This window comes from Lethenteron reissneri, chromosome 42, assembly GCF_015708825.2.
Source record: "Lethenteron reissneri isolate LAM-NWPU_2019-01 chromosome 42, ASM1570882v1, whole genome shotgun sequence".
Lineage (NCBI taxonomy): Eukaryota > Metazoa > Chordata > Hyperoartia > Petromyzontiformes > Petromyzontidae > Lethenteron > Lethenteron reissneri.
This window is the reverse complement of record NC_083820.1, coordinates 2,277,905-2,300,405: the sequence shown is the minus strand read 5'-3', so window position 1 is coordinate 2,300,405 and position 22,501 is coordinate 2,277,905. Positions and strand designations below refer to the sequence as shown.

General features: G+C 46.3%; 1 protein-coding gene across 1 annotated transcript in view; it reads right to left on the bottom strand.

Annotated features, from left to right (window-relative positions):
- LOC133353044 (doublecortin domain-containing protein 2-like) overlaps positions 1–22,501 on the bottom strand; it is a 62,108-nt gene that overhangs the window by 3,094 nt on the left and 36,513 nt on the right. Inside the window, 8 exon segments of the mRNA XM_061569134.1 lie at positions 214–270; positions 952–1,055; positions 1,202–1,403; positions 2,421–2,447; positions 2,449–2,487; positions 3,599–3,653; positions 5,369–5,515; positions 21,972–22,103. Of these exon segments, the coding sequence (XP_061425118.1) occupies positions 214–270; positions 952–1,055; positions 1,202–1,403; positions 2,421–2,447; positions 2,449–2,487; positions 3,599–3,653; positions 5,369–5,515; positions 21,972–22,103 (763 nt within the window).

The following is a 22,501-nucleotide window of genomic DNA, read 5'->3' as shown; positions in this document are numbered from 1 at the left end:
GCACATCTGAAGGCACGCGATGATGCAGTGACCATCTTTGTTCGATGGTTAGCCAAAAGCCGCTGCTGTGAGGATGACCGGTGTTCACATGATGGTTTATGCTCCTTGACGAGATCAGAAAAGAATTGTGGTAATGAGTCCAATCTCATAACATCAAGACAACCTTCTCCCTGATAACCGAGCTTGTACCTTTCCGTGGGTGAGAGCCCTCACCTTGTCCTTTCTAGCGGTGGGTTCAGTCAGGTCCTCTTCCACTATCTCTGCTGCCCTCTACAGAGCGAGACCAGAGTATGCCACACTCAGTAAAACGGCATGGGTACGTCTTATTATCACGCAGCAATCTACGCAGCCCATGGACAATTGTACTCTCACTAACGCCCCACGCCTCTGTCCACACGGCGGTGTAAATGGGAACATCGTGGTTGGTCCTTGGGCAGGTCGCGTGTGCTTGGGTCGAGTGTGGGTAGCCCCACCTCCTCCAGAACGTCTGGCCAGGGCGCATCAATGGCCGTGGGCGGGGTGGGACGTTGATGACTCGAGCGAAAGTTATGCGTGCAAAGCGCGGCCTTGCAAAGGTGAGGGCAGCGCCCGGGCCAGCAGGTGCCACGGTGGCTAGGAGATGTTTACTGCCTCGCCTGGTATACAGCACATCGTGGGTTCGATCCCGACCCTGACGCCTGTATATTTAGAGTTTGCATGTCTCTCTGCCCGTGGTCTTGTGGATTTTTCTCCGGGTCCTCCGGTTTTTCCCTCCACAGTTACAAACATGCGTTCAGAGTTATTTGGTTGCTATAAATGTCCATGTAATAAGCCACTTGGTTGAGCTATCATTTGTGATAGCCTGGTCACTTCTAAACAACGAGCTACATCGCTCAGTGGGCCTAACCTAATAATATAAATATATGGATTTTTATATTTAGGTGTCGGAGGTATCAGAAGCGCAATGTTCACCTGGTCCAGTGGAAGTTCCACCTTCGTGTTGGTGTCCTCCTTCACTTCCCGTGCCCCCTGCATCTCCCTTCGGCCTGGCCGGGCCTTGAACACCCCAGCCTCATCTGGAAGCAAAAAAGCAAAGCGCCAGGACACGAACAATATATTGGACCGTTATACTGGGTTCTTCCGTTTCGAGTGCTATTCGGTTTGTGCGATCTCCCGTATCTCCTCCGCTCGCCGCCATTGAACCGGATGAAACGTTCATCACCTCCGGAGGACGGGGAATGAGAGGACCGCCTGCCGCCATTGCCCCGCTTCACCCTGACTGGCCGGGCGTGGAACACCGCGTCGGAGTCGGTGCGGTCGCCCTTGCCCTCCTCATCCTTCTTGCCAGCCGCCTTAGGCCTGGTCGGCCCATCCGAGGCCCCCTCGCGCACGTCACCTGTGGAGCGTGTGTGCCGGTTTTCCTCCTGACACGCACACACGTGCAAAAAATAAGACCACGTCGAGATGCAAAACAAAAGTGGAGAAAACAGGTTGGGGATAAATTCAATAAAATCACACACGCGCAGGGCTCGTGTCAGGCTTTACAACACGTGTCTCTCTTCAGAAGTATTGAACAGGCAAGGAGCTGAAGAGTCGCCATCACGGCGAAAATTAGGTGGTATGCTCCCAAAGGAGTCCTTTTTCTTTGCTTTGGTTTGTGTCTTCCCAGTTTTTTGAGCAAAGCTTGTATCTTGGCTGCTTTTCAATAATGGCAAGTCCCTCATAGTAATGGCAACTTTTCCCCCCAAGTTTTGTTCATATTGCGCCGTGTTTACGTGAGCGATGGAACTTCGACACCCTCCTCCCCCCCCTTTATGGCCAGACGTACAAAACTAACGCGTGAACTGAACTTACACGACCCCCCACGCTAAACTGTTTGGCTTTTAACAGAGTTCCAATATGAGGCTTCACTGGGTCGAGCGCCAAATGAAAGTTGCTGACAACCAATAAGAAGTACTGCGAGAGCAACTGGTGAGATTCGAGGGTTTGGTTCTTGAGTTCTCATTAAAAATGAAAGATCACTTTCGAGTGTGAGGGGTATCACGGTCTAAGCCCGGTGTCTCCGTTCTCAGAAAGTGGAGAGCTTTTAAAAAGTGTTGCATGCAAAATGTGGATAAGAGACAAGATTTGTTTTATATATAGTCGTCGAAAAAAACACAGCCAATCACAAAAGATGCTATTGTCATATATACAACGAGTATATGAGTATGTCTCGCTTATCGGCAAATGAAAATACATTGCTATCTGCGTAACAGTCCTAATTGATTGACACACTTTGCCCAAGTAAAAATATTCTTCACTGTTACACGAATGAGTCTTCAATGTCTGTCATAAATCATGGAACTGCCAACAACGAAAGCGATATATTGATTATCGGGGTTTTTAGTTTTGAAAGCAAGCGAACACTTTGTGATTGATATTCAAAAGCACTCGGGGCTCACCTGCAGAGGTGGAGAGATTAGGACAGAGGTCACTGACTCCCCCTGTAGACTGGCTGAGCCTCTTAATCTGATCACAGGGATGCACAGAGAGACCGACAGAGCTCTACTGCGCTAACGCAAGATGAAAGGAAACCGCGCGGAACGAAGAAGAGTAATTTATTTACCATTCGTGACAATGAAAGGCTGTTACATTTCTGGCCATGGAGTGACCAAAACTGTGCAAACAAGACGGGGGGAAAACAATTAGAAACAACGCGAATGAAATGGTCAAAAAGAGGCTAAATATTATCGATCGTTTAATTGAATTGTGACCATTTAGCAAATGTTCGAGGAGACATTTCATGCCTAATAAATAACTTCCAACCGATATATAATTCCAACACTTTGTTGTAGTGTCTCGGCACTGTCAGCCCTGTTCGTGTTGTTTTTATACTCAACTGCACTAAAATAGGCCTGTTGCCCTGACGTAATCGTTACCATACTGGACTCAAAATCCATAAGTCAATGGTTCAATCTCCCGGCAACGGCGGTTAAAACAATGGGCACGTTTTTGGTTTTAAATCTCCTCCCGCCTCTGTCCACCCAGCAGCATGAACTGGGGGCACCAACGTTAGCCAATTGGCAGGTTGTATGTGTGGTGGGGTAAAGTGTGGGTACCCCCACTTCTTCCAACATCTCTGGCGACTGTGAAAGAGGAGGAGACATATACACCTTCTAGAGGGGGCCCTCTCCAGCTGCACATGAGACATTTAATAGTTCTTGGGCAAAACCCTTCAAGTGACGTTTTTAATCAGTTCACACAATTGTGGCCGCACTGTCCCTTCCACTCTGCTATTAGTTTGTCGAATTCTCAAGACATCGAATTTCAGAAAATTAATGACAAAATCATTATGTGATGGGTTTCTTGTGCCATCATTGGTGACTGAGCAGAGGCCTTATACGAGTTACTCTTGAGATTCCATATTTATTCATGGGAGGCGACCCAGATTCCAATCCAGGTTCTCAGCTGGTTACTGGCCCAGTGCTTTTGATCTCTGAGCCACCCAGCCACCTCGCTGCGCTGCATTATAACACGTGCTCGGTCTGATAAGTTTGCTCACAAATTCAGGTTCTCCAAACTAGTTCAGATGAGAAGCTGCATCACTCTAACATTTGAGTAATATATTTTTTTATTTTACCTCTGATTTCTTCTTCCAATTTGGAGACACGGGCGGAAGAGAAGTACGGTTGGATCTGGAAGAAAACAAAAAGTAGTCAAGTACAGCACTGTTATAAAAAAAATGTATATACAACTTAGTGGAAGAGAGACAGAGAGAGAAGCTTGCAGCAATAGAGTAATTAAACGTTACCTGCATCCTCTGTGACACCAAGGTACCTTTGCTCTGCCCACTATTTATTTTTACCATGGGACAAAACCCCATGGTAAGCTCTTACACGACACGATACTGGTTGTAGCGCTGTGAACAAATTGCAGCCATCATGATGGCGATAATGTTTTTGAAAAGTGAGTCCCTCTTGTGCCCCCTTTGTCCCAGTCTTTGGAACCTGTCTTGCTCATTGCTGCAAACGTGTTCCGCCCATCCGCAACCTCTTCTTTACAATTACATCTACACACGCCGCGCCAACCAATTAGATTTACCCGTATTCTTCTACGGGGGAAATCCGTTTTCAGGTCCATACGGCGTACAGCCTTTTCAATAGGAGCAAAAAATTGTGTCTATTTGTTTGTGTTTCTCCCTTGTGATGGGACTTTGTCGGATGAACGTTGAGATTTATAAGAGGCACTGGGTGACCAGTAAGGTCTGCAATGGTCTGTAATAAGGTAGGGCACTGATAAGGGCTTGACTGGTATGTCTACAGAGCTTTCCTGACACATTCTATTCCGAGCCACAAAGCTGCTTACACCTCTCCTCCCATTAAACGTATTGCATCCTTGACAAGCAAATGCGTTCAAAAGCCACGAGATTATTTGGTTATTGTTTCACCCGTACAGCGACAGGCATTCATGTCGCCACAAGAACCTGTCCAAACATTACAATTGACATGGCCAGGTTCCCGAAGTTGTTCATGTTGTCCATAAAATTAATTGCTAATGCAGTAATCTCTTGACTTTCTACTCACAAATAACCACATCATACGAAAACTAAACTCTTTATTTTACCAGGTAAGGCCCACTGAGCTACGTAGCTCTTATTCAGAAGCGACCTGGCCACAAATTATAGCTCAACGAAGTGGCTTATGATGTGGACATTTATAGCAGCCAAATACTCCAAATGCACGTTGATTCTAAATGTGCAGGGAAAAACCGGAGGACCCGGAGAAAAACCACGTGACTATGGGGAGAGAGACACACAAACTCCGAATGTCCAGGCGTCGGGGTCAGGATTGAGCCCACGACCTCCTGCATACCAAGCAAGGGAGTTGAAATCCCTAAAGACAACCGATTTGTACTACCTGCACATGCACACGTTCTCCTGGTACACGTGGATAGACGGTAACAACCCCACTGTTTCCCATCGACTTGAGTGGCAGACTCCATTCCGACAAGATTAGAATAATTTCGGCAGCATTGTGGAGTTTGAGCTTACCACTGGGCAGACGACTCAATCAGAAGAGAAAAAGATAGCATTGGCTTGAAAGAAATAATGATCATGGCAATGATGATGATTATGAGTGTGATGATGTGAAGCAGAATTCCCATCCCCTGAGAGAATGTCCGGTTGGCTACGTACGGTGCGAAAGAAGTTCAACGTGCGTAATCTGTAAAGGATTTCTAAAGGATTCACAAGTCACGAGTGGGCGTTAATTCTATCGCACGGGGACCGCACCTCCCAAACCTGCACTGCGCTTTATTCCGACTCGCGACGACGACGACGACGTTGATGACGGACGGAGTTGATGTTCGCGCCGACGAAGCAAAGAGTGGCTCCGCGTGACGGGCCGCTTACCTGCGCACCCTACTGCGTGACGCCCACCGCGCCACCAGCTCCCCGTAGGGCATCGGCTTGAAGCGCTCGCTGCCCACGGCCACGTAGAAGTGTCCGTTCTCGAGCTCGCTGGCCCCGCGCACAGGCAGCCCCTCCAGCTGGCACAGCCTGCTCACACAGAGTGGGGCCGCGAGCAAACGCGAATGATCGCACGGCTCTGTTATTACATTTCTGAGCCCGGTTTATTGTGGTGTCGTTTATGTACCTTATGAATGCTGAACGTCGTTCGCACCGCCCGTAGACAACCGTGGCTTATCGCGGGCGCGGGAGGACAACAGGCTAACCACAAAAAGCAGTTCTGAAGAAATTAGTTTTCAATCACACACAGCATCGTCATTTATCGAACGTGCCATCAACTGAGATACCCCTCAGTTGTATTGGAACTCTGAAATCGTAACTTAGGCCACATTGTGTCGTGCTCGATATAGACACGATACTGTGATGTGTGGGGGCTCCGTACATCTGTCTCAATGGAAGACAATATATTTTTTATCGAAATATCCCTCAGTTATATCAATTTTTGGATTAAATTTTTTTTCATTCACTGGTAATTTTAGTTTTGCATGTGAAAAAAACGCTATTGACTGAAAGTTTGAATAAATCCAGTAACTAAATTTAACCATTTACAAAATGAACATCGAATAAGCGAAAATGGTGAATCAACTATGACAGCTCATGCCGTGAACTCGCATCTGTCCCACAGCCGGATCGTGACACTGGAACCTCGTGCTCCATGATAGGTGCAAAAGAGTTGTACTCTGTTCCAAAATAGAATAATGCCCACAGTCAGTGCCGGATTAAGCTAGTGCGGGGCCTGCAGCAAATGTTATAAAGAGGCCCTAAAAAAACATTACTATTAAAACACAAATGTTTAACTTGTATAGAAAAGTAATTGTATTTTTTCATTTGCTATACAGCCAGATAATACGACAAATCACTAACCTTCAACACCCAGTCGTTCATAAAAGTTGTAGGCGGTACAGTACTATATTAATAGAGCATGTGCAGAATCACTGAACCGGAATTGATAGCTTGAAAGCATTTAGCGCGGGGCCATTGAAAGTGCGAGGTCCGTGGCATTTGTAGCTACTTTTGCGACGAGGATTATAATTCGGCACTGGCCACAGTGTGGCCTGGCATGGCAGTGCCCACGTGACTTCTAAGACTCTGGCGCAGGGGTTGGCAACACGTGGCTCTTTGGCTGCCCCCTTGCGGGCAACCATTTTTCTTGTTTCAAACCATAAATCTTAAAACATAATTTAACGGAAAAAAATAATAGAATAAATATGGGTCACTGTGGAATGTCGTGGTGACAACACAATGTGCAGTCGTACTGTATTGTCAAAGAATAACTAAAGGGGAGGTGGGGGGCGGTGAAATACTAATTAGACGCAGTTTATTCAATCGCCTGTTTTGTTCACGTCAGAATGTGTCGTCGTCATCTGCTGTAGACCTGCTGTGTTTGTGTACAAGCGACTCTGCGTGTGATGCGGCTCCCCAACTATTTTAGTCAAAGACAAAAACACGCAAAAAATGCCTCTGCTTCTTCTTGTTCTTTGCAAGGTCGCCGACCCCCGAATCCGAAGGCACCCAGATTGTGCCTTTCATTTGAGCCTTCCAACATGCAGTGTTCCAAAGTCGTCAGCAGACGGCAGTGCAGCAGAAACGTTTGTGACCTATCCTGCACAGACCTGTTTCAGACCCTCAGAGTGTGCGATAACCGCGTGTCCGTCTATTTCCCACCATATCCGAAAGGGAAAAAAACTCATTGAGAAACTGGGAATCGTGGAGGTGACTGGAGGCGATTGCCATGTGTCGGAGCACTGAGCCTGGCACCACTGAGTTTGTGGGTTATAATCCGGGCTTCAACCACAACATTATTGCATCAGTTTCTTATTTGTATGTGAAATTATTGTCAGACTGGCCACCAACAATTGCACAAGACCAACATTTTAAAATCTTCCTGTTCTCAAAATAAAAAATGTTGCGTTGATGTGTGCGCACGCACTCTTTGTAAGGGCACATCGGCGGTGAGCCCCGCGTGTGGATCAACAGGTTTCGTTTATTTAGCGAATGCTTTTGCACTCGACTTTTACACAGCGAGAGCACTGAACACACAAGGTAAATAAATACATATTGTTGGTGCTTATTTGCAGGGACTCTTCTACTTACAAACGAGTTGGGTTCAGGTCTGTTCGTAAGTCGATTTGTTCGTAAGTCCAACGTTACTCCTGTCGATTCCAAACACGTCGTGCGGCATGTGCACTAAACACGCCGGAATGGATTTAAGAGTTTTATAATCCCCTGTAGATGTAGATGCCACTGGTTCTTCGTGTTCTGCAAATGTAGATGCCACCACCGCCATCTATGACAGGCAACTGGACATACGGACACGTTTGTTCGTATCTCTGAAAGTTCGTAAGTCGAATGTTAGTAAGTAGTGGAGTCCCTGTATGTCAATGTTATACTGGTAGGAACCTCCTGGTTACACCAGCCCACAGGGGATTATTGTGTCCGTCCGTCGTGCATCCACGACGGACGGAGAGGGGTGGGTGGGGAGGGGCTGGGTGGGGAAGGTGGGGAGGGGCTGGGTGGGGAGGGGTTGGTCACCCCGTGGTGCCCTTATAAAACTCAACGTTTAACCTACTCCCGCCGGCTTGTGCCCGCCCTCACAGTCGGCCATATTTGCGGAATACACCACGCCGCCGTTGACCCTGGCCATTGACCGAGCATCCCAACGTTCCTACCAGCTCCCTCCGCAGGAATGTGTTATACGCATGTGTGTGGACGTCAGCCCCCACGTCACGACAGAGCCACGTGACAGCCTCACCCAGCCACGTGCAGGGCAACGAACCAGGAGGGGTGAAGCGACCCTCTGGCGCTGCGCTGCGTCAGAGTGACCAGCAGGTGGCGAGGATGACAGACGGATGAAGCCCCATTGCGGGAACAGAATCCGAACTCCGCATGTATTCATACTGGAGGAATCCGATGAGCTATGAAGCTCTTTTTCACAGATGTCACAACAACAAATAATGCAAACACACGCTACGAGTGCAGATTGCGGGCGAGGTAAACAAATCACCACGCAGCAGTGATCCACTTTGAACTCCGTGCGAGTTTGTGTGTCCCCCCACGTGAGTCTGTGTCGTCAAGTGAGTCATTATGTTAGCCAAAATCATGAACCAATGTGAACTCTACCTGAGTCCATGCGTCTCTATGCCAGTCTAGGAACCTATATAGTCGTGAATTCCCGTGGATTGTGTGTACGTCTATGGGTCTCTATGCGAGTCTATGGGTCTCTATGCGAGTCTATGAGTCTCAATATGAGTATATGGGTCTTTGTGCGTATCTATGGGTCTCTATGTGAGTTTAAGGGTATCTATGTACATAGCGTCTGTGGATCTCTATGCACATAGCGTCTGTGGATCTCTATGCGAGTCTATGGGTCTCTATGCGAGTCTATGGGTGTCTGTCTGAGTCTATGGGTCTCTATGCGAGTCTATGGGTCTCTATGTACGTAGAGTCTTTGGGTCTCTATGTGAGTCTGAGGGTCCCTATGCGAGCCTATGTTCCTCTGTGTGAGTCTATGGGCCTCTATGTGAGTCTATGGGTCTCATATAATTACGTGTGAACGCACATAGCAATGAAGCACTGTGAACCCTCGAACATTCAACGGAAGCATTGAAGCAATCCACTGCACATAGACTGAAAGCCGTTCCGTGGTTCACTGCTCTTGCCCATGGGCTTCGAGGTTACTTTCACTCACATGGGCCTTCCCATACAGCCACATGAGGGACACGGAGCGGGAGAGAAAGAGCAGGGCTACAGCTAGACTCTTTTTAACAATTTCCCCCCACGCGATTCGATAAATTGTCTCAATTTTGGGTTGCCAAGTTTTTTTCTGTATAATGCAGTTTTTTTTGGGTTAGATCGTGTAAATATATAAATGTGTCAGTTAAACCCGCCACCACCCGACACAGCCAATTAGTAAGGTTTGTCACGTAAACAGAACATGGCAGTTCGTTACTAGAATGGCACACCGGTGTGTTGGAGAGCAAAGCCACAACATTTACAATCTGAGTACGACGTTTCGCCAGTGATTACAACTAACTTCATCAGGCGACGGCCAGAGTTGTGTGTTGGCAATGTGGTGAATGTAGAGCCCCCCTGTTGGGTGCAGAGTTCACAACGGACCATTCACGTAACAACAATTACATTCGACGTACACGTCATGTAAAGCAATAACGATTTTTTTTTAAGATCACGATATCACGAACGTAGGGATTTATTTAAGTCAATGAATCGGCATCGTTGACAATTCTGAACGTGCCGATGTGGTTCACATCCTGCATAGGGCGCGAGAATCTGCACTGGGATCGCAAGACGCACGCACTGAGCCCAGGAGACGTGCACGCTCCGAGCCAGGAAATGTATTATTTTAAGCCAGGTTCGTCTGAAATAACATTGACTAAAAGTTATTTAAAATGTATCTGAATTTATACTTAAAGTCACATACAAGCAGACTGACATGTTTGTCATCAATCGTAATGGGTATATTTCCTGGCAAGAGTACAGGAGGCAGAATTGATGGAAGATCCTAACATAAACAAATAGAAAGAAGTTGTTTTAGGCAATTGACTTCGTGGTTATAAGCATTCTAAGAATATTGATGTAGATGTGAACAAGAATATCACTGGACAGAGTGACTGTGGAAATGACTTAGTTGCTTTGGCTTATCTCACTCGATAAGCAACCTGCTTTAAGAATCTTGCTTGATGGGAATCAGGCTTACGTTGATGAGCGGCATCGTAATGGTTTAAGGACAGGACTGGTATTCTACGGAACAACACAGGTTTAAGAACATATGGTCATGTTGATATTCTGATGGTGTTAAAAACTACGAGAGTGCAGCTGGTACATCTTTAATAGACGTGCCGTAATGTTTTGCACTTAATTGAATCTGTAGGCCTCAGGTTTTCCGTTGCTGGTTAACCAAAAAATACATTAAATAACTCATAATACAAAGAATGTCTAGCGATCTGTGGGAAAAAAACATATTAAAGTGGCAGGGACATTAAACAGCGAGGGCTTATACTTGTGTACCTTGAGATTAGACCCCAGAGCAGGCAAGTCGAGGCTTGCATAAATCCTGTCCATAGAAAGCAAATAAACATCGTACGGAATGCGTGGGACTGACAGCTATGAGGTCAACATATCAAATAATGTGATGCAACAGAAAAATATCTTAAAATCAAAACTTATATTTAATGCACCGTTTAACTCAACACAAGGGCACCAAATGTATAAGCACTTGACAATCTCAATTACATTGCTTGTTCTGTTACCATATTCTCCGGATTTTAAGACACTCCGGAAAGCAATACACACCCGAAACGTGTCCTCAGAGTCAATAAAGTTGTAAAAAAGAAAATTGGTGGTCACATAGAGACACCTACACATCTTCCAGATGATAAAATGCCCCGCATATCGTTTTGATTGAAAGTGTGTGACAGCGTGTCTTATAACCTGGAGAATATGGTCGTCATGGGCGTATGAATAAATTACCGTTTGTCGAAGCACTTTGGGGTACCGTAGCACTTAATGCTCTTTGCTCAATGCTGAAACTTGTTTCACCCATTGACCCGAGTTAAACTTTAACGAAGTTTTCGGATCCGTTTCGTGGCAATGGCGCGTTAGGCGGGGGGGGGGGCACCGAGCACTTTCCCACCCGCTCTAAGTGCAACGCCGTTTGTTCGACCCGTTGTTACGGGGTTGGGGGTGGGCGCCGCATTTGATCGGGTGATATTTAATCAGGTCGAAGCAGATGAGTGAACGCCGTCCCTTTTTAAATCCTTTATATTAAGTTCGCTTGCTTGCTTGCGTGCTTGCGTGCTTGCTTGCTTGCTTACGACCGTGCAAATCTTTCGGTCGTTTTTTAACCCACTTCCCGTGATCCAATCGATCTGACATTTTGCACACAGACTCGTTGTGCGAGACAATTAATGTTCGTGAACATTTTTTTCCAAAATTTTACACTGGTTAGGGAAAACAAATTAAATATTTAATTACCAATTGCTTAATACTGGCAGACAATCATCTGACCCATAGGTGGCAGCCATCTCAAGCCAGAGGACGAGAGGACTCTAGCCGCCACACATATAAAGGATTTAGAGTGAAAAACTTTGTTTTTACGGGTTATACTTTTTTATCTCTCTCTCTCTCGAACAACAACAACAAGGCCCCCGGCCCTTCCCAACGTTGTAGGCGTTGCACGCGCCGGAGAGTTCCCCCTGTGCTCGTCGTGCCTGGCCCAGGCCCAGGCGATAGTCATTTCCGAAGGCTGTCGAACAAATCTCCTTGCCCTGGCAAGGCACCTGCAGGCAAAGGGTCGGGACCGGATCGTGCCGTGTTTGTGAAATGCTGAAAACCTGCTGGGCTAGATGTCATGGGTATTGGCAGCACAGCGAGTGGATTGTTGAGTCCGTGCAGACCTCTTGAGCGTTATCCACTCGTATCCATGAGTTTACTCCGGGGCCATAACAGTTTCTGCCCACGTGCCTAAACAATAATTAGCAGAATTGAACAAACATCCCAATGTGGGAGTCTCCTTGTTATTGTACCGCCAATAATACACCTATTGTTTCGTCATGGAAACATTACGTATAAGGCCCACATTAAATGGTTTTACCCAATGCTTAATCTTCCAGCAGTTTGTGTTATTTGCATCATCGTTACAAGGCTACATTGTGGATTTAGGGCGTAAAGGCTTCCCATGATGGGCACCAATGCTGGCGAGATGGAGACTTATTTTCTATCGATGATGTAGACGCAGAGCAACAACTGCAATGCCATGGACATTGCCAGATCAGCGAGCAGATCGTTGAATCCCTCCGTGCAGACCTCTTGAACGTTGTCGACTCGTATCCATGCCAAGTTGTACATTCAGGTGGTCAAGCCAGACAACCGCGTCAGGAGGAGTGTACCGCTGTGATGTCTCTTTCGTATTTTTTGTGGGTGGGCATTATTGCGTCGTTATATGTTGTACGATTTGTTCTGGATGGCCGCAGCCGCACACTACTAGAAAGTTTTTTTATTTCCCACTCGTTTATCAGGTGTCCGCATCTGCCACGGTGTGTCCAGTGGATGCGGTTCAGGATGGACCGTGAGCTTCGTGGAAGATCAGAAGCGGGGATCTTCTGCGTTGGATCTTTCACAACAAGGTGTTTGTTTGTGGGTTATTTTGAGAACTCACATTCAGCTCTCAAAGTTTGGCCACCGAACAGCACCAGCGGCAGGGGACCCAATTCACACCACGCGTGTTTTATGTATCGCAGTCCACGGTTTGTGAATGCGCTCGCCATCGGCTTCACAAATTTGAGGGACCTTTTGCACTGCATGTCGCGTGGCCCTGGATGGCTAAGTGATGTAACTCTTCGTCAGAACGTCTTGTTTCCGACTCGGAACACCAAATAAATTCCAGCCGTGAGTTGTGTACAATATCACGTGTTTCTTTCAAGAAACAATATGTAACTTGACGAGTCTATACGGTAAGGGATACTGCATCTGAATTCACCAACTGAATAACAATTATTTAATACAGCACAAACTATGAGCACTTGTTGGATTCTGCTTATATCACCGTGCTGTGGATAGACTACCAACCCGCACTGACCAGTGTGGTGAAGTATGGACGAACAATCCCCATGACCAACATAGATTGGTCCTGCTGGACATCTGTGAAACCTACTAGACGTCTGTGGGAAAGAGCCTTGTAGCTCATCGCGGTTCCTCCAGTCTAAATAAAGATTCTGATTCTAGTTATGGCAAAGCCTTCAATCCAGCAGTAGATTGAGAAAGGGCCGTGGATATAAAAAAAATACATTATATTCATTAACTAACCTATTCTGTGCACGGACAACAACAATTTACGGGAGGGGACCTCTGTTTTCAAACTCGCGATGCAGTAATGCATGGACCGTGCAGACCAGCATGGGTCACAGTTTAGCATGGCTACTAGATGTTTTTTTATTAAGACAGGGATTTACATAAAGTCATTACGAGGCTTGACGTGGCTTAGCTTTTTCAAAGTTGTTCAAGTCTAGGCTTGCCACCTCTGCGGTACAAAAACAGAGGACAACTGGGAATATGGAGGCAGTACCCCATGTAGCGATTAACAAAACGATCGGGACGACTCTTGACGCTCGATATCACGGGGACACTTAGAGATTTCCCAGGAGGGCTATCTCAACAAAAAGCCAGGACGGGCTGACAACGCGAGGTGCAGTCAAGGTGCGGGTCACAACGTATGCACGTATTGTACACTGAACTTCTTTCGCACCGCACGTAGCCAACCGTGCTAATCGGAGGTGCAGGTGAAGAACAACAGGCTAAACACAAAAATAAATTCTAAAGAAGTTCGTTTTCAATCACACACAGCAAAGTCATTTCCGTAATGCGACATCAACAGAGACGCCCCTCAGTTGTATCGGAACTCTGGAATCGTAACTTAGGCCACGTTGCGTCGTGCTCGTTATAGACACGGCGGTGGGGTGTGTGGGGGCTCCGTACATCTGTCTCAATGGAAGACGATACTCGCGTGAATGCAGAGATTTAGGCTGAAGTAAACGCCGATGCGATTGACTGGCAGGCACAGTTTGAATTCTCTTGCCCCTTTCTTTTGCCCCGCTTTATCCGCTCCAGCTTGCTTGGAACGTGAGCTGAAATTATCAAACCAGTTACTTAGCAGCAGATCAAAACAGAGCGGTGCCAAAAAGGGGCTTTATCAGCGCAAACAAAGGCACGGAGATGCAAGCCACTTGCGCCTGGCCAGCCTCCCAGAAGGCAGCTGTGCTCTCGGTTTGCTCAAATCACTACTCAAATGTAATTATTTATTGTACTGTGAATATTTTTCTTTTTTTAAAGGTGTTTTACGCACTTGGACATTTTTTTTCAAATCAAGATCCCACTTATACCAAAGGTGACTTGGAACAGACAGGCTTATGTTGTTGTTATTACTTTCTTTTTAACCCAACGTTACTCAACTTGTGTGCCAGGGTGGTGAGATGTTAATAACCTCACCTGGTATACAGGACGTCTTACTACTATACTATTTTTTATTCTACCAGGTAAGGCCCACTGATCGATATAGCTCTTTGTCAGAAGCGACCTTGCCACAAATTATAGCTGAACTAAGTGGCTTATCAATGTGGAAATGTATAGCAGCCAAATACTGTAAATGGATGTTTCTAAATGTGGTGGGGAAAAAATGAAGGACCCGGAGAGAAATCCACGCGACCACGGGGAGAAACATGTCAACTCGGAATATACAGGCATCAGGGTCGGGATCGAACGTACGACCTCCCGTATACCAGGCGAGGTAGTTAACATCTGGCCACAGTGGCACCCGGTCTTGGGTTCGTAGATTCGATCCCGACCCTGCTGCTGTATATTTGGAGTTTGCATGTCTCTCTCCCCTTGGTCGCGTGGATTTTTGTCCGGGTCCTCCGGGTTTTCACTCCACATTTAGAATCAACGCGTGTTTAGAGAATTTGGCTGACGTAAATCTCCGCATGATAAGCCACTTTCGTTGAGCTATCATTTGTTGCCAGGTCGATTCTGAAAAGAGCTATATAGTTCAATAGGCCTTACCTGGACATATAAAAATAAGATTAGTGTAAAATTTTGATTTAAAGCTTTCGTAACTGCGGGGATTCATATTCTTGGTTCTTTCGGAAAAGTCCCGTAGAAGGGAAATAATAAAATACAATAAATATAAAAAATATAAAAATTCTCACGACGTTTCGACTGCAACACAAGCAATCATCATCAGGCGTGAAATCCACAGCAAAGAAAACTTTTTTCAAATTCTTTCAAATTTTCTTGCAGTGGATTTCACACCTGATGATGATTGCATGTGTTGCAGTCGAAACGTTGTCATAATTTTTATTGTTTTGATATTTTTATTATATTATTATTTCCCTGCTATGTGACTTTACCATAAGAACCAAGAATATAAGTTTAGTGTAGTTTAAATGTTCTACCTGTGTGGAGCCTAGTTTTCGGAGAAGGATTAATGGAAGGAGATATCACATAACTATTTCTGAGATCCCTCCTGCTGACGTCATTTATCCACACTCGGGGCTGCTTTACTTTCCGACAAACTCCGTTTTTGAATTCCGAGAGCTGGAATTGTGCCAAATTAAGTGAAAAGCTAAATTTAATGGCCTCAGGTGACGACTCAGATGTACGCGTAATGGAGAAACGAAAAATATTGTTCATGATTCCATCAAGTACCCACTTTCTTGGTTTCAATTTGTATTCATAATGAAACAGAACCTAATTAAATGTTCTATGTACACCACGTAAGAAATTATAATTCACTGCAATGAAGCATTGAGCGTGACCATGAAATGTCACTTTAGCAATTATATTTTGAAGCTGGTTCAACTTACTAAAACCCATAAAACAATTAACGGTACCAGCGGCACGCGCTTGAATGCGCCCAAGCAGAAACCTTAGAGTTATATCAATTATTTCATTGCCCTCTTGTGAATATTTAATACAGGTTGGCTTTCACCCATTAGTGAAAGAGACAATTACCCTAAATGCATCACGCATCGAGGATGGATGAAATTAAATGCAATCCAGACCCTGTGCTCGATACATCATAAGCAGAGCTAGTTTTTTCTTGTTAAAATGTGGGAATATTGCGCTACAGTATATAGTGCATCGCTGTTACAGTTGCTTTAATAAATTAATTCATGAAATGGCTGTTACTGTATTAACGTAATTAAATGTGTACATCATATTTACGCATTGTAAATACAAATTATCATCATGATTAGCGTCATGTACAACGGCAGGGTGGAGCGGCGGTTAGCGAACTGCCCTATGAGCCCAGCCACCTGAGTTTGATTCCAGGCCACAACTAACATCAGCGGCAAATTATATCTAAACTGGGACCTTCACCAACCCGCACTGACCGGCGTGACTACGTATCAATCAATCGACCTTTATTTTACGTGCCAATATCGCCCTCAATAAAGTGGGCGTCGGTGCACAGAGCAACAGGAATGACTGAACAAAGTAAACTGCGACCGTGCGCATCGAATAGGATAAGCAAAGTAAGTAGTACATGAAAATAAATAAGTAAATAAAATTAAAAAAAATTGTATGGGAAGGCAAGTCTGAGTACGTGAGTCTTTTACAGACCGCGGAATTGAGAGACACTCGGCGCACTTTGGATGTCCGGTGGCAGGCTGGCGGGGTGTTTCAGATTTTTGGGGCTGCGCTCGAGAAGGCTTCATCCCCCCAGCGTCGGGTGAAAAATCCTGGGGTGTGCAAGTCCAGGCTTGTGCCGTAGTGACCCCGCAAACTATCGCCCGATCTCAAAACTGAGTACGATTTCAAAGGTCATAGAGCACATTTGTCTGAAGCGGTTACTTCCCCCCTCGTCGCTGCGACAGGCAGATTCAACCCGTAGCAGTCGGCGTACCGGAAATTTCTCAGCACTCAGATGACTCTACTAAAGATCACTGATGCATCCCAAATGTTGGTTGGCCTCCATCTCTCAGTCGTCTTCGACACCATCAACCATGAGATACTCGTCGGGTGGCTAAGGTCAAGGTTCAGTGAATACGGCACTGGGGTGGATCGAGTCAGTACCTACATGGTCGATCACAGTTCAGTTCATCAAGCTGGGTGACGAACAGTCATCCCCTATGCCGTCGCTAGTTGGCATACCACATGGGTCTGCTCTCGGGCCCTTCCTATGTTCAACATATGTCTCTCCAATCGCCGATGTCATCTCATCGCATGACATCAAGTTCCATCAATATGCTGATGATACACAATTATGCACCGCAGTGAAGTCAAAGTTATATATTGGAGAGCCTCGGTAGATTGCACGTGAGCGGTGCACGTGTGGTTTGCACAAAACGAAATGCTGCTTAATCCCAAAAAAATCGAAGGTTCTGCTAGTTGGCACTCAGGCTCAGGCGAAAAAGTTTGTGGGAGGATCAAGTGTGGCGGTCGCAGACTCCAGGATCCAGTTGTCTGCTCATCTAAAGAGCTTCGGCACCAGACCCAACCAAAATCTCGTTTGATCACCACGTGCAAAATCTAGTCAGGTCTTGCAATCTTCATATCAGGGCTGTACAACACATTCGGCCACTATTGAGTTGTGACATAGCCAACACGGCAGCGTGTAGCATAGTATGGACAAGGCTCGATTATTACAACTCACTACTATACGGGACGTCTGGCAAAAACATTACCAAGCTATAGTGTCGTGACGGGTGCTGCAAGATCTAAGGACCATGTCCGTCCAGTGCTCGCTGAGCTGCATTGGTTTCCCGGTCGTTGAACGAATACATTATAAGGTCGCAACCATTACACACAAAGTTTGTGCCACAAATGAATCACAATATCTTTCTAATCTCGTAAAGGAGCGTAAACTATCACGCAAACTCCAGTCATTCTCACTGCAGCTTTTGGCTGGCAATCGAACAAAGACGGTCATCGCGTGGCGCTTTCAGGTGCACTTCTGCGGCCGTCTGGAACGCTCTTCCTTCCGATATTAGGAAGCCACTGGAGAAATGCACTTTTAAATCACCCAGATTGAAAGCTTATTTATTTAGAACTGCTTTTTGTGTTTAGTCTGTTGTCCTTTTCCCGTACCTCCGATTAGCATGGCTGGCTACGTACGGTGTGAAAGAAGTTCAACATACATACATTGCCGTTCCTGCGGAATGGAGTGTATATGTGCCTGAGGATTGGAGGGAGATGCGGTTTTGCAGGCACATAGTGGCCAAGCCATGCAGTGCTTTCTAGGTTAGTAAAACGGCAACCTTACATTGGATGTGGAAGCGGACCGGTAGCCAGTGCAAGCCACGGAGGGGAGGAGTAATGTGTTCAGATCGGCTAACCCGCCGGATCATCATCATATCTACTTTTAAAATCTAGATTGAAAATGAATTTCATTTAGAACTGCGTTTTGTCTTTAGTTTGTTGTCCTTCCCCCACACCTCCAATTAGCACGGTTGGCGATGGACGGTGCAAAAAAAGGTTCAACACACGTACGTAGACACATCTGGGCAGCTGCATTCTGCACGAACTGGAGTCGCTGCACCGATCTACGTGGGGTTTCTCTGTCTGCGTAGAGGGTGTTCCCATCACCAAGGCGTGTTGAAGTACGATCACGCCGTCTCCGTGATCGACGTGGCATGGGAAGGCCCATGTGCAGCATTTTGGTCTGACAAAAAACTGGCATTAATTGGTAATTCATGAATAACTTAAAAAATGTGAATAAATTAAGGAAGTAATGGCAAAGTTACAAACATCTACGTTTAATTACCGCTCATCTGTAAATTGAGCGATCGTATTTGGGTCGATGGCGCCTGTCGTTTTGCAAGGACACATGACTCTCCAGCCCGGCGGGTTTATTTATCCCTGAGCGCTGACTTCCGGGATTAGCAACGAGTCTCTTGAAGTTGCTTAGCAGCGTGACTTCAGTCACTTGACCTGCACTCGAAGGTCTTAAATACACTAACCCATACACCCATGAGTTGGACAGAGCCTGGAATTATCACGGTGTGAGAGCACGACCGGTAATGTTGGACGAACGGTGGAGTGGCGGCCACAGGAGACGAAGCTGTCCGAGAGCGAGCACGTCCCACTGCGGAGACGGAGTGGTGAAATCCGCTCGTGTGTATGCGTGTACGTTGAACTTCTCTCGCACCATACGTAGCCAACCATGCTCATCGGAGGTGCGGGAGGAGAATCAACGAAACACAAAAAGTAGTACTAAAGAAATAAGCGTGAGTGGCGATGTAGTCTGGTACCACGTTACATTTGACACTTAACAAGCAATGTTTGTACGTTGAACTTCTTTCGCACTGTACGTAGCCAACCAGTGGGAAAGGACACCAACATAAACACAAAAAGCAGTTCTAAAGAAATGAGTTTTCAATTCAGATTTAAAACTCCATAGCTACAGTGGCTTCATGATATCGGCAAGAAAGAGCGTTCCAGACGGCCGCAGAGGCACATCCAAGGGCATGCAATGCGGCGACCGTCGATGTGTGTAGCAGCCAGAATTTACTGATGGGAATTTGCATCGCAAGACAGAGAGAGATGATTACGGCCATAGGAAGTAGTTACAACAATGTTATAGAGGAAAATAGAGCCGTTTACAACGCATTAAGTCTGTAAACACTGCCCTAGATAAAGTGAATCAATAGGTGCCTAGTGATGCTGTTTTTTTATACCATTCCTATAGCTACCACGGTCATCTAATCTCTCATGAATCAATGTTTTAGTTGAGTCTGTCGTTTAGTTGCTTGACCATCTACCGCACCTCCCATTAGCAGGTTTGGTTACGCACGGTGCAAAATAAATTCTACGTGCTTACATACAAGCTATCATCCAACAGCAGAGAGATCACGGCTCACGATGTTGATGATGATGATGAAGGGCTTAGCCATGGGCAGCGGCCTGAGAGTGTGTGAGTGCTAACAGCTGCTCAGAATGACGCACTGGTGGCCTCATGATCAGTATTTCCCTGAGCAAGGAAGAACGATCACCTGCTGTGTTGATGTACACGAGCTTACATGATGATAATAATAATAAAATAATAATGCAAAGTAAGAAAAAGCTTGCACAATAGAAGAAGACCTGATGCAGACAGTGGTGAGAAGGAAACTGGCACTATTTGAAAACACATGGAGGATGGACAATAACAGGAAAATGTAAAGTGTGTTGCTGTTGTTGTTCGAATAAATGGAATGGATGGGAAAGAGAGGAAGACCCAACAGAGAGTGGCTTGACGATGACGACGACATGAAGAGATCGGTGCCAGACAGATGTGGCGCTACTTGAGCATATTGGCACAAGACAGAGAAAAGTGGAAAAAAATGACGGAACGTGCAGCGGGCACCTATCTGCCCATAGATTGTGATGATGATTGATTATTATTATTATTATCATGTACAGCCTTGTTGTTCATCCACTGCTGGATGAAGGTCTTTCCATGCCATGTTAGTCATAAGGAATTGTTTGACCATACTTTACCACGCAGGTTGGCTACGTACGGTGAGAAAGAAGTGCAACATACATACATGCAAAGGGGGGCCCAGGGTCAGGTTAGTTGTCTTCACTCGCCACTGATGTCGGCTAAATCAGGGAATCGAACTCGCGAGTGCCGATGTATAGGGACGATGTTGACATGTTGACATAGACCTCGCACAAGCGGAGGCCCTGAACCAGTTCAAATATTCATCCTTGATATTGGCCGTGCGAGGAAATAAAAATTGGGTCGCCGGGTTCGAATGGTGCCGCGGTGGTGAAATGTTAACTACCTCGCCTGGTATACAGGAGGTCGCCTTTATATTTGTAGTTTTAATGTTTTCGCCGTGGTCGCGCAGATTTTTATCCAGCTCCTCCAGTTTTCCCCTCAACATTTAGAAACATGGCTGCTATACATTTACACGTGATAAGCCACTTCATTGGGCCATCATCTGTGGCGAGGTCGCTTCTGAATACGAGCTACATAGCTCAGTGAGCCTTACCTGGTAAAATAAAACCGTGTACATTATTTGGTTCTTTCGGTAAAGTCACGTAGATAAAAAAAATTATAAAAGGGGTTAGCCTCTAAAGGCAAACTGTTTATAAAGGTTTGGAGATGGGCGTAGCCCAAGTGTATCAGCAGCACCAGCAGCAACGCCAATGCAGCAGCAATGCCAATGCAGCAGCAATGCCAATGCAGCAGCAATGCCAATGCAGCAGCAATGCCAATGCAGCAGCAACGCCAATGCAGCAGCAATGCCAATGCAGCAGCAATGCCAATGCAGAAAAGAGCCGCCAAGAAATCCCTGCACCCCGCTCCGCACACCACACTGCTGACGGTGGAGATTGATTGACAAGAAAACACAAGTCACATCATGACCCAAAGTGGTTGATGACATCTTTCCAATGATTGCTGAGTCTATAACCTTCCTCTCGGTGTCTGTATAGCTGCGCCGATCTAAACAAGTGTAAAATGAGTCAATCGTCACTGATGTTGCCCGTGAACGGGAATCAAACTCAGGGCAGAATCAGCACCTTGATTTGGACTGGAAGAAGAATCCGATGAGCTATGAAGCGTTTTTTAAACAGATGTCCAGTAGGGGCGGTTTAGCAGGGTTGCACCACCGCTCCCCACACACAGAGACGCTTGCGTGCCCGTCTGCGCGCGTATATGTGTCTGTGTGCTTGTCCGTGTGTGAGTGCGTGCGCACGTGTGTGTGCGTGCGCGCCTATCCATGTGCGTGCGTGTGCGTGTATGTGTGTTTGTGTGCATGCCCGTGCGTGTGCATGTCCATGTGCGTGCGTGCGTGTATGTGTTTGTGTGCATGTGCGTGCGTGTATGTGTGTTTGTGTGCATGTGCGTGCGTGTATGTGTGTTTGTGTGCATGTGCGTGCGTGTATGTGTGTTTGTGTGCATGTGCGTGCGTGTATGTGTGTCTGTGTGCATGTGCGTGCGTGTATGTCTGTGCATCTCCGTGTGTGTGCGTGCGTGCGTGCTCGCCTGCGCACGGCGCCGGTGCGGAGGTTGAGGCGCTCGGTGGCCAGGGCGAGGACGCGCTCCCAGTCGGCCATCACGCGCCGTGGGATGAGCAACCGCGCCGGAGGCACCACCAGGTCCCCGTTGGTGAACAAGCTGCCAGGGGTGGAGAGACCAAATCATTCACTCGCCAAAATCATTCACTCACTCGTGAACTCGCTCATTCAGTTGAACACGTAGTAGGGCTTTCGCGACAGATATTATCCAAAATAAAGGGTTTTTTGGGGTTAGATCGCGTAAAAATAAATGTGTCGTTATACAAGCCACCACCCGACACAGCCAATTAGTAAGGTTTGCCACGTAAACAAAACATGCCGATTTGTTACTAGCACAGCACACCGGTGTGTTGGAGAGTAAACCCACAACATTTACAATGAATTTACACTCATTTACTCACCAAATAATTCACTCACTAAATTATTCACTCGCTCACTCACCAAATCATTACCTCACTTATTCACTCACTCACTAAATCATAAATTCACTCATTAACT